The 12465-nt window shown below is 40.8% G+C and overlaps 1 protein-coding gene across 2 annotated transcripts in view; it reads right to left on the bottom strand.

The window, feature by feature from the left end:
* Nucleotides 1-454: 454 nt before the first annotated feature.
* Nucleotides 455-12465, bottom strand: part of asap3 (ArfGAP with SH3 domain, ankyrin repeat and PH domain 3) — a 69059-nt gene continuing 57048 nt past the window's right edge. The window contains exons 18-26 of one of the 2 annotated variants that reach the window (XM_088353976.1): nucleotides 11924-12009; nucleotides 11727-11842; nucleotides 11590-11657; nucleotides 10538-10645; nucleotides 10296-10470; nucleotides 9048-9291; nucleotides 7865-8072; nucleotides 3603-3727; nucleotides 455-982 (exon numbers count right to left, since the gene is read on the bottom strand). In XM_088353976.1, the coding sequence (XP_088210102.1) occupies nucleotides 970-982; nucleotides 3603-3727; nucleotides 7865-8072; nucleotides 9048-9291; nucleotides 10296-10470; nucleotides 10538-10645; nucleotides 11590-11657; nucleotides 11727-11842; nucleotides 11924-12009 (1143 nt within the window). In that variant the 3' untranslated portion in view covers nucleotides 455-969. Of the gene's footprint in view, nucleotides 983-3598; nucleotides 3728-7864; nucleotides 8073-9047; nucleotides 9292-10295; nucleotides 10471-10537; nucleotides 10646-11589; nucleotides 11658-11726; nucleotides 11843-11923; nucleotides 12010-12465 lie in introns of both variants that reach the window. The other variant, XM_088353975.1, reaches the window with a different exon arrangement.

Below are 12465 nucleotides of genomic sequence, written 5' to 3'. Positions count from 1 at the left end.
CCCTTTTTCTCTCACTCACTATGTCTCTTTCTCTTTGTTCTTCTTTGTCTCATTTACCTAATTTTGCACTCTCTTTCTTTTTTCCTTTTCTCTCTCTTTCCACTCCTTCTCTCTCTTCCCTCTTCTTTTCTCTCCTCTTTCTTTTTCACTTTGGTTTTCCTTCTTTCTCTTTCTTCCCCCACTCTCACTATTTCTTTCTATCCTTTTGGTTTCTCTCGTTCTCTCCCTCTTTTTTTCTCTCACCCTCTTCCTCCCTTTCTTCTCTTTCTTTGTCCCACCCTCTCTTTTTCTCTCCTTCTCTTTCTCTCTCTTTTTCTTTCCCCACGGATCTACTAGTTCTATCGAGTGGCCCACGAGTTTAAATGAGTTTGACACCTATGAACGAGAATAGGATAAGACAAAAATCAGCGAGAGTCGAATCACGGAATAGCGAGGGAATAAGGATAGAATAAAAAACAGGCACAAAGACATTCTTTAGTGGGTATTTTAACCAATTATAAACATCAATTAGCATGTACAGTAATCCCCACGACACGAGTTACACATTTTTTAGTTACACGTCAGTAAAAAAAGAAAAGAAAAAAAAAGTAAATGCTAGCTACAATATGTACAACAAGTGCAATTGTGTGTCCGACACATGCGCACGCTTCCAGTAACCCGAATATTTCCTCACTTTAGCGAGTAAATTCTGATTGCGATTACCGAAAAGTATACGAGTACAAACTCGTATATCATTCATCGTTTAAAGTGCAAATCGTCACGGTAACCACGGTAACTGGTTAGGAATTTAGAAAGGGGATTAGGTTATGAACCTCCATTTTCTTCCTTAGTATTAGATCGTTGGTTAATTCCAATCCAGTTTTGGGAAAATACCACAAACGTCCACCAGGGGTTCGGTTTATCGTGTTTAGTCTGCCACCTTGTGGACGTAATTGACAGGGAAACTGCCGCTCCTTGACGAGTCCCCGTCTATGTAGCCGACCTGGAAAAAAATGAAGAAACAAGGGAAAGATTATTGATTAGATAGATAGATAAAGATAGATATATAGCTATAGATAGAGATAGAGAAAAATAGATGGATAGATAAAGATAGAAATAGATAGATAGAGATAGAAAGAGAGAGATGGATAGAAATAGCGAGAGAGAGAGAGAAATAGATAGAGAAAAATAGATAAATAGATAAAGATAGAAATAGAGAGAGGAAGAGAAAAATAGATAGAGATAGAGAGTGGGGGATAGAGATATAGATATAGAGAGATGGAGATAGAGATAGAGAGAGAGAAAAAAAAAAATATATATATATAGAGAGAGAGAGATAGAGATAGAGAGAGAGATGGACAGATAGAGATAGATAGATAGATAGATATATAGCTATAGATAGAGATAGAGAGAGAAAAATAGATAGATAGATAAAGATAGAAATAGATAGAGATAGATAGAGAGAGATAGAGAAAAATAGATAGAGATAGAGAGTGGGGGATAGAGATATAGATATAGAGAGATGGAGATAGAGATAGAGATAGAGAGAGAAAAAAATATATATATATACATAGAGAGAGAGAGATAGAGAGAGTTGGACAGAGAGAGATAGAGATAGATAGATAGCTATAGATAGAGATAGATAGAGAAAAATAGATAGAGAAAAATAGATGGATAGATTAAGATAGACAGATAGAGATAGAAAGAGAGAGATGGATAGAGAGAGAGAGAAAAATCGATAGAGATATAGAGGATGGAGATAGAGCTAGAGAGAGAGGGAAAAATAGATATAGAGAGAGCGAGAGAGAGAGAGAGAGAGATGGACAGAGATAGATAGAGATAGATCGATAGATAAATAGATAGATAGATAAATAGATAGATAGATAGGGTATCTTGTTTGAGACTGATAGTGATTTTTCCGTGATAAGTATATTTTGAAACACGTATAAGTCCAGTGCATGAAGGGGTTAAAAAAAGGATTATTTATATACAATTTAAATTTGTATGCATCTTTATAAAAAATATTTATATTAAGAAATATTCATTGAAGAAGAGAAAAGAAATAATGTTAAAACTCAGAAAAACACATTAAATTTTGATCAGGTTTTAAGTGTTATATATATATATATGTAACGGGTGTAATAACAACTTTTGTTTTATTGAAATTCCTGCTGAAATATGTGTATAGTTTTTGGTAAGTGTCCTGCAATGATGAGTCCAACAGTGCCACCTGCTGTTACGGGGTAGGGTTTGTTTTGGCTTTTGACATGTGACCGGAAGGCGGGGCTTTGTTGGCAGTCTACAGAGCCAGCTGCCAACGGTAAGACACATCTTTTGGTGCTCCCCAAAATATAATTTTAAACATTATAACCACAGCTGACAAATCTCTCAACATGCACAGTAATGTGATTGATGTTGTTAAGCTGTCTGGATTTATTTTCGTTTTGTTTCTGTTGTGCTAAAATGTTAATTCACCTTATAGAGATCAAAGCCAGCAGAGAAGCTAATGTTGTGACACATTGCATCTGCAGGTAAATTGTATCCGTTTTTATACTCATTATTGTTATTATTTCTATTTTCTCATATATATATATATATATATATATATATATATATAGAAAGGATGATGTTGGTTAAAATTCAGACTAAAAACACTATATGATCTCTTGTTAAAAAGCATCTTGTTAAAATGGATGTAAAAATGTATTGTGATATTCTAAAATGTATTTTATGTAAATTGAAAAGAAAGCTCTTTGATATGCTTTGGGCATTCTACAGAGAGAGCTGCCAACGAGATCAAAGCCAGCAGAGAAGCTAATGGTGTGACTCATTTCATCTGCAAGTAAATTGTATCTGTTTTTATAGTCATTATTGTTATTATTTCAATTTTCTCATATATATATATATATATATATATATATATATATATATATATATAAAAATAAAGGATGATGTTGGTTAAAATTCAGACTAAAGAAAAATATGTTGAATTCATAGTAAACGTTAAAAAAAACACTATATGATCTCTTGTTAAAATGAATGTAAAAATGTATTGTGATATTCTAAAATGTATTTTATGTAACTTGAAAAGAAAGCTCTTTGATATGCTTTGGGCAGTCTACAGAGAGAGCAGCCAACGAGATCAAAGCCAGCAGAGAAGCTAATGTTGTGACTCATTTCATCTGCAGAAACTGATCATCCAGTCCAGCGTGAATGTGGATCTTTACAAGTACACCACAGTTACATATATATATATATATATATATATATATATATATATATATATATATATATATATTTATATATATATTTGCAAATAAAACAAATATATTGATATTAAAAAATCCCTGTTAAATTGTTTATCATTCATGCAATTATTAAATATTCAAAAATAATGATAGAAAATGTGTTTTTATAAATATTTTTGTTTTGGATAAAATAAAAGTATATAATTAATTAAAAAATTGTGGGTTTGGTTAAGTCATGTATATCAACATAGAAAAAAAAAAACTAAAAAAGGAAAATCGCTTTACAAATAATATAACAATTAAATATATATATATAAAACCATGTACCTACAGTAATTGAATTGAGGGGAAGCGCGTGTAGTTACACTCACCCACCAGTGGGGGTCAGCGGAGGCTGTGACCACGATGGTCTCGTCTTTAAAGAAGGTAAGTTGCTCTGAAGAGGAGGCTCTGCAGTCCACTAAGGCCTTGACCCGCTTCTGGTGCCGGTTGCCTGAAACCTAACCAAACGGGATCAGGAATATTTGGAGAAAAAACAAGGACAAGACGGAATACAGTGCCTTGGAAAAGTAAACATGTGAGACACAGTTGTGAAAAGAAAGCAAATGTATCCGACATTTTAGATTACAGATGAAATACTTAAAAGTAGGTGTTGCAAAACTATTGCCCCCCCCCTTTGAGTTAATATTTTGTAAAAGCTCTTTTCGACTATTTCTTACACATTTTGAAACAGAAAATATTTGCCCATTCTTCCTTAGAAAACAACTCAGGTTCATTAAGAATTGATGGTACTCATTTGTGCAGAGCATTGTTTGGATCGCAGGTGTCAGACTGGCAGCCCGCGGGCCAGATCAGGCCCGCTAGGGGATTGAATCCGGCCCGCGAGACAACACTCAGAGAAGCAAAAGAGAAAAACAAGCTGCAGGTTGAAATAGGTCAACTTGATGTTGCCAAAACCAGGTGCCTTGTATTTATTCTCTCTCTCTCTCTCTCTCTCACTCTCTCTTTCTATCTCTCCTTTTCTTTTTCTCTCTCCCTATCTCTCTCTCCTTCTCTCTCCCTCTCGCTCTCCTTCTCCTTTTCACTCTCTCCTTCTCCTTCTCTCTCTTTCTCTCCTTCTCCTTTTCTCTCTCTCTCTCTATCGCTCCTTCTCCTTTTCTCTCTTTCTCTCTATCGCTCCTTCTCCTTTTCTCTCTCTCTCTCTATCGCTCCTTCTCCTTTTCTCTCTTTCTCTCTATCGCTCCTTCTCCTTTTCTCTCTCTCTCTCTATCGGTCCTTCTCCTTTTCTCTCTTTCTCTCTATCGCTCCTTCTGCTTTTCTCTCTCTCTCTCTATCGCTCCTTCTCCTTTTCTCTCTCTCTCTCTCTCTATCGCTCCTTCTCCTTTTCTGTCTCTCTCTGTCTCTCTCTCTCTCTCTCTCCCACCCCTTTTCTCCCACTCTGTCTCTTTCACTCTCTGTCTCTGTTTCTCTTCCTTTGTTGCTCTTTGTTTCTTTCTCTCTCTGTGTCTTTTAACCTCTTTTGCTCTAACTTCCTTTTTTCCTTCTCTCTCTTTTCTATTTCTCTCTTCCTACCCTTGGCGCCTTCTTTTCTCTTTTCTCTCTGTCTGTCTTTGTATTTCTCTTTGGATTTCTTTCTTCCTCTCCCCTTCTTTTCTACCTCTCTCACGACTTTTTATCTTTTGTTTCTCACGCTCTCTCCCTCTCTTTCTTTGTCCCGCCATCTCTCCTTTTCCCTCCCTCTTTCTCTTATTACTTTATCTCTCTATTTTTCTTTCTCTTTAATCTACTAGTTCAGCCCCTGACAGAATGTTTGTTCTATCGTGTGGCCCTCCGAATTGAAATGAGTTTGACCCCACCGCTTTAGATCTTTCCGCAAATACTAAAGGATTAAGATCTGGACATTCCAACACCTTTATACTTGTAGTTTTAAACCACTACATTGTAGATTTTGCTTTACATTTATGATTGTTGTCCTGTTGGAAAGTCTTCAGGTCAGATTTTTCACTGCTCAAGAAAAGAAACCCAAGAGTAAGATGCTACCACCACCATGTTTGACAGTGGGGATGGTATTTTAGGGTGATGTGCAAACATAACGGTGTGTATTTAGCCCAAAACGTTCAATCTTGGTCTTATTTAGAGGACCTTGTTCCACGTTATTTGTGTCTCCCATGAGGCTTTTTGCAAACGCTAAATGGGCCTGTTTATGGTATTTGTTTAGAAAGGGCTTTCTTATCATCACTCTTCTGTAGAGGCCAGATATATGCAGGATAGATAGATAGATACTTTATCCATTCCCGTAGGAAAATTCACACTTCCAGCAGTATCCTTTTGTTGTTTATTAACAGATTAACAGGATGGCCTCGGGGTGCTGTGTTGTAGTTTAGCAACAGCGGAGTGGATGACGTCACACGCTAGGCCAACAGTTCGACGTCCCTGCAGCAGATGGAATTCTTTGGGCCCAGGGTTACACCACCTCGTGTTCACGTAGATAGCGAGTCCACCTCCTTTACGGTTCCCGCAGGCTTTTGTGTCTCTGTCTGCCCTAACAGCGCTGAAGCCGGGTAGCTCCACGTTAGCGTCCGGGATGCTAGACGTGAGCCACGTTTCCGTAAAACAGAGCTAACTGCACTCCCTGTACACTTCGATGTTTTTCACCAGCACAGCCAGTTCGTCCGAAGACTTATAACGCAGCTAGCCGCTTAGCTAGCTCCGGCTCTCCATCCACGATAGGGCCCCCTCATCACGCTGGCACGAAAATTCTTCAGGGCAAGGAGTTGATTCCTCAAATAAACGCATTTTTGTGCGTTAAAACCCATAACGATAAGATGGAAAGTAATCCAAAGTGTAGTTGTCAAACGGGACGAAGAACACCGAAGATAGCAGACAAATAAAACAATAAATCACAAAAAGAGCGAAATAACACGGAGCTGCTGGAAAGGCTGCCGCTCGCTACTTGTTGTGTTATGGACACCTCAGCTGTGTATGCCTGCTGGTCATCCAACGTGATCATGGGCCCCTTTGGTTGCTTCTCTGATTAGTTTTCTCCTTGTTTGGGCCGAAAGTTTAGAGGGGAGGCCAGGTTATATTAGGTTTGCAACTCTTTCATGCACTCTCCATTTTTATATTGTTCTCAGGGAGATGTATAAATGTTGCAAAAAGTTCTTGTATGCCATTTCTCTTTTGAACTGTTCCACAACTTTATCCCGGACCAGCCTGCTCTCTGTTCTCCAGTGTCCCCGGAGCATTCAAACTCAGACTTAGTGGCACACAGGAGCACTCTGTCAATGTTAGTCATATAGCTCTACATTGGATCATTCAGAAGTCATAAGGGAACTTCTGGAGTCAGTTGGTGCAGCGAACAGGGGGTTATTTTCTAAACATGTACCGTAAATTCCGGACTATAAGCCGCTACTTTTTTCCTGAACGTTCAACCCTGCGGCTTATTCGGTGATGTGGCCAATTTATGTCATTTTTCTAACGGCCGCCAGGGGCGCTAGAGTACAAAAGGTAAGATTTAGACCGCTGGAATATATGCGCCGAGGAAGACTGCAACTTCTTAGCTTGTGCACAAATTAGCGTAAATTTACCCTCATCATGCAAATTGCAAAAAGAAAGGCACATGACGCGGCTTTCACGCTAAAAGCAATGGAGCAGTCCGATAAAGAAGGAAACAGAGCTATTGCACGTAAACTTTACTTTGCGAGCGTGTTGCTAGCGTGTTTCTTTCCGATACTGAGGAAGATGACTTTGATGGCGTCAGTTATAAGGAGGAAGATGAGGACGGTTTACCGTGATTTTTAAAAGTACGGTATATTTTTTTTAACAGACCCGTTTCTTGTTTTGCGAGCGTGTTGCTAGTAGCGTGTTCCTACCTGTCACAGTCACGGTTTGGGATGAAAGTTATATTATTATTATCAAAGCTTTGAAAACTCTCCCGGTGTACCGTCTTTCTTTGTAAATATGTGTAACCATGTATAATATGTATTTGCAACTGTATATTTTTGTAATGTATTTTTTTTTAGAGACTTATTCTGATATGTTTTGCACGGGCGAATCAAAAAGAAGGGGCGAAAACAACGGGGGCTGACGGGAAGTGGAGTAAAGGTGAGACGTGTTTTTGGACGCAGCGGACAATAGTGTATATATATTCTTCCCACCCTTACCTTTGAAAATATAGACTTTTTTTCCTTGGATTACTTTCAACGGGACCCGGACTCTGCAGGTCTGCATCAAACCTTAAGTACCGGTATCATTTTCCGTTCACGGCTGTGGTTTTTGGACTGTGTACTTTATATTCAGTTACAATCGCGGGACTTAAAGTCGGGTTTGGGTTACTTTTTTGATTTTGTTACATGTTTTAATGTGGGCGCATGCGGCTTATATACAGGTGCGCCTTGTGTAAGTACAAAAGCGGTTACCCCCTTAAAATATGGTGGGTGCGGCTTATAATCAGGTGCGCTCTATAGTCCAGAATTTACGGTAATATAAAATGTTAAAATAATTTGGTTGTATCCCACATGTTGATGAGTCTTAAAAAAATATTTAGTTTTATAGATTTAAGTTTGAAGCCTGAAATATAGCAATATATCAAAAAGTTCTTTTTTTTTGGTCACTGTAAAATAAAAACCTTTCTGTACCATGGCATTCCTACGCGTCCTGATTGACGGGGTGACGCCCGGTGAAGTGGACGGGCTGACGGCGCCGGGCGAAGGTCCGAGCCCGGTGCAATTCCCCCCCAGAGTGCAATATGGCTCCTCCTGCTGGCCGGTGGGTGACAATGCAGCACACTTGCCCTGGTTGCCGCTTCCGCTGCTGGTCCGCCGATAGGATGTGGTCTTGTCAGAACTGGGGGGGGAAAAAATCAAATTAGTACAGAGTATTTGAGACAAATCTCTCCTCATCTAGTTTTGGTTAGAAATGACAGTAATATCCATCCATCCATTATCTTCCGCTTATCCGGGGTCTGCCTAGCCACTTCATCCAGCTCATCCGGTGGAATCCCGAGGCGTTCCCAGGCCATAGTCTCTCCAGCTTGTCCTGGGTCAACCCTGGGGCCTCCTGCCGGTGGGACATGCCCGGAACATCTCCTGAGGGAGGAGTCCAGGAGGCATCTTTATCAGATGCCCGAGCCACCTCAACTGGCTCCTCTCAATGCAGAGGTGCAGTGGCTCTACACCACAGGTGTCAAACAGGCGGCCCGCGGGCCAGATAAGGCCCGCTAAGGGATTGAATCCGGCCCGCGAGACGACACTCAGAGAAGCGCAAGAGAAAAACAAGCTGCAGGTTGAAATATGTCAACTTAATGTTGCCAAAGCCAGGTTCCTCTCACAAAGACATTGTACTCTCTCTCTCACCCCTCTTCTCCCACTCTCTGTGTATTTTTCTCTTCATTTGTTGCTCTTTGTCTCCTTCTCTCTCTGTGTCTTTTTAACTTCATTTGCTCTAACTTCCCTTTTTCCTTTTCTCTTTTTTCTTTCTCTCTTCCTACCCTTGCGCTTTCTTTTCTTTTCTCTTTTCTCTCCTTTTTTCTTTCTATTTCTCTTTGGATTTCTTTCTTCCTCACCCTTTCTTTTCCCCCTCTCTCGCGACTTTTTATCTTTTGTTTCTCACGCTCTCTCCCTTTTTTTTTCTTTCTTTCTCCCACCTTCTCTCCTTTTCCCTCCCTCTTTCTCTTATTTCTTTAACTCTCTTTTTCTTTCTCTTTAATCTACTAATCCGGCCCCCGACAGATTCTATCGTGTGGCCCCCGAGTTCAAATGAGTTGGACACCCCTGGACTAAGCCATAGTTTCAATCCCAAACTGTTTTCCTTCCGTTTTACCTAACAGGCCCGATGTGGTTCTGAGAGGCGGCGGCGGCGCCCACTTGGACCTCTCCAGAGTTCCTTTGAGGCCTGAGGACGCTCCCCTTGGTGGACTTTCCTTGATTCTCCGTGGCGGGCGAAGGGGGGCTCTGTGGGGTCGGAGTCTGGGAAACGGGGGCACCCGCGATCGGGTTGGAGGCGCGCCGCGGAGGATTCACGGTGGATTCCGGCATCGTCGTTGACAACTGAGGGTCGGAGCGACCTGCGCAGAAAGAAAAAAAGCCGAAAGGTGACACTAGCTTCGAAGCTTAAATATTGTTAGATAATCCATATAGCATAGGACATTTTCACTTTAGGGCACAGGTGTCAAACAGGTGGCCCGCGGGCCGGATCAGGCCCGCTAAGGGATTGAATCCGGCCTGCGAGACAACACTCAAAGAAGCGCAAGAGAAAAATGAGCTGCAGGTTGAAATATATCCACTTGATCTTGCCAAAGCCAGGTGCCTCTCACAAATGCTGTACTTGTATTTCTTACCTCTCTCTCTCTCTCTTTTCCACCCATTTTCTCCCACTCGCTGTCCCTGTCTTTTACTCTCTGTGTCTCTCTTTTTCTCTTTCTTTGTTGCTCTTTGTCTCTTTCTCTCTCGGTGTGTGTTTTTAACTTATTTTGCTCTAACTTCCTTTTTTCCTTTTCCCCTTCTCTCTTCTTTTCTCTTTTCTCTCCTTCTGTCTTTGTATTTCTCTTTGTATTTCCTTCTTCTCCCTTTCTTTTCTCCCTCTCTCACGACTTTTTATGTCTTTTGTTTCTCACGCTCTCTGCCTCACTCTCTTTTTCTTTCTTTGTCCCGCCCTCTCCCGTTTTCCCTCCCTCCCTGTTTGTTCTATCGTGTCAAATCAGGAGGGTTCTCCTGGTACCGGTAACTATGGAAACCGGTACTATCCTTTTCATGTAGGGGAGCAAACATCTACCCAAGAAAAAAGGCCTGGCGGTTAAGGGATCCATTAAGTGTGATGAATGTGCAAAAAACAGTTTAACAAGAACATGGAGAGCGACCATTTTGCCCTTCTGAAGAAAGAGCAGAACATAAAAAATAGTATTTAAATGCCTTACCTCATTATTCTGTATTATTTTTTTATCCTGAAAAAAATGTGTTCAAATGTATTCAACTAATCAGACAAGGAACTAGCAAGGAACCAAGGGGAAGGAATACTAATAAAGGTAGGAGGACAATAGAGCTACAAAAAACCACATGGGTGCTTTTTTACCTTTGGGGACGGATTTTGCAGGAAGCGGCGGTGGTACGGCTCCCCCGGCGTTCCTGTACAGGAACTCCAGGTTCTCGTAGGTCTGGCATGGTCGACTCGCCTGGTTCCCGCTCCAGCGTGTTCCCGCGCCTCCGATTGTTGACACCGGGGATCGGTTCTTCGGTATCGGGCTCACCTGGGTTCCGAGATTTCGCTGTGAGAAATTCCTTCTCGTAAAAAACTGGCTTTTACGGCGCGTTTACCCTCTCGTCCAGGTCGTCCTCGCTGTCGTAGATCTCCTGAGCTTGGGTGTCCCAGGTGAACTCCACGTGAATCTGAGAGTTGAACTTGCCGTTGTGTGCCAGCTCCAACTAAACACGCAGACCGCAAACCTCGGTTATGCTTTTATATTAGGGTTCCAAACGAGGTTTAAAGTTTTGTAGTTGAGTATCAAAGAAGGTTACAAAATAAGCTTCTAAAAACAGATTTAAACATGTCTAGTCATGTCAAGTCATGTTTATTTGTGACGCCCTTAATCACAAAGAGTCTCAAAGGTCTGCACAGACCACAGATTACTGCAAACCACAGACTATCATGACACCATCTCCTGATCCAAAACCTCCATGAGAGCAAGGAAAAACTAAAAAACCCCAGAATGAGTTGAGTCATGTTTCTTTGTGACGCCCTTAATCACAAAGAGTCTCAAAGGGCTGCACAGACCACAGATTATTGCAATCCACAGACTATTATGACAACATCCCCTGATCTGAAACCATCATGAGGGCAAGGGAAAACTCAAAAACCATAGGATGAGTCAAGTCATGTTTATTTGTTAGGCCCCTAATCACAAAGAGTCTCAAAGGGCTGCACAGACCACAGATTATTGCAAACTACAAACTATTATGACACCATCCCCTGATCTAAAACCTACATGAGGGCAAGGGACAAACTCAAAAACCTCAAGTCAAGTCATGTTTGTGACGCCTTTGATCAAAAGGAGTTTAAAAGGGCTGCACAGACCACAGATTATTGCAAACTATAGTCTGTTATGACACCATCCCCTGATCTAAAACCTGCATGAGGGCAAGAAAAACCTCAAAAACCTCAAGTCAAGTTTATTTGTTTGGCCCTTAATCACAAAGAGTCTCAAAGGGCTGCACAGACCATCGATGATTGCAAACTACAGTCTATTATGACACCATCCCTCTCATTTAAACCTAATTAAGCTATGAAAGGCTTAAAGACTGCGCTAAGGAATTCGCTTTTTAAATCCTGGTTCGATTTCCATTTCCAAATGCGGTGCAGCGAGTCTCACCAGCTCCACACATTGCGTGTGCTGCAGCCTTCTGGCGATGTCCAGCGCCGTTTCTCCGGACGAGTTCACTAAAAACACAACAACGCGGTCAGAATTCTCCAGCCGGTACGAAGACGAGTCAAGAAGAAAGCTGACACCTATGTGAAGCGTGGCCTTGGCTTTGAGCAGCAACTTGAGAGATTCCGGCTTGTGGTGGAGGACGCTGTAGTGAAGGGCCGTGTTGCCTTCCGTGGTCCTCTTCTCCAGGCAGTTGCTAGAGGGGCAAAAAAAAATGATCTTAATGCTTTGCTCAATGGTCAAAAAGCAAAGGCAGCATATTGGCGTCATGTCTGACCTGTTCTGGCAGAGGAAGTCCACGATGGCCAAAGAGCTTCGTTCCTCGAGACGCACAGCCAGATGGAGAGCGGTTTCTTTCAGGTTCTTGGAGGGAAATGGACATGTTGCTCAAGATCTACTTGGCTATTTATGCCAAAAGATTGACAAAATAAGGGGATGAAAATCGTTTTACTTTGGTTTGAGACCAGAAAGACTTTTTTGGGACGATAAAAACCCCATACATCACTAAAAAACTTGTCTTTTTTGTTAAACTTAACCTCCTGATTTTGCTTTTTTGTAGGTTTTTGTCTTTCTTTAATATAATACAAATAATTGCTTTGTAATTTTAAAAAAATGTATTAAATAATTGTTGGCCCCTTTGTAAATTACCGGGAGTTTTTTTTTTTAACATTAAAAAAAATACTGAAATGAAACGTTTATAATACAATTACAAATATACAGGGTCTTTTAAAACATTTGAAAAATTTGAATAATTATTACAATAAATATATTAATTTCCTTGTGATAACTGATGATCAGATAGATAGAGATAGAAAGAAA

The sequence above is a fragment of the Urocampus carinirostris genome, chromosome 15, assembly GCF_059441175.1.
Source record: "Urocampus carinirostris isolate Australia breed hairy pipefish chromosome 15, RoL_Ucar_1.0, whole genome shotgun sequence".
In the NCBI taxonomy this organism is placed as follows: domain Eukaryota; kingdom Metazoa; phylum Chordata; class Actinopteri; order Syngnathiformes; family Syngnathidae; genus Urocampus; species Urocampus carinirostris.
The sequence above is the reverse complement of the archived record's forward strand: the minus strand, read 5'-3'. Positions and strand labels throughout refer to the sequence as shown.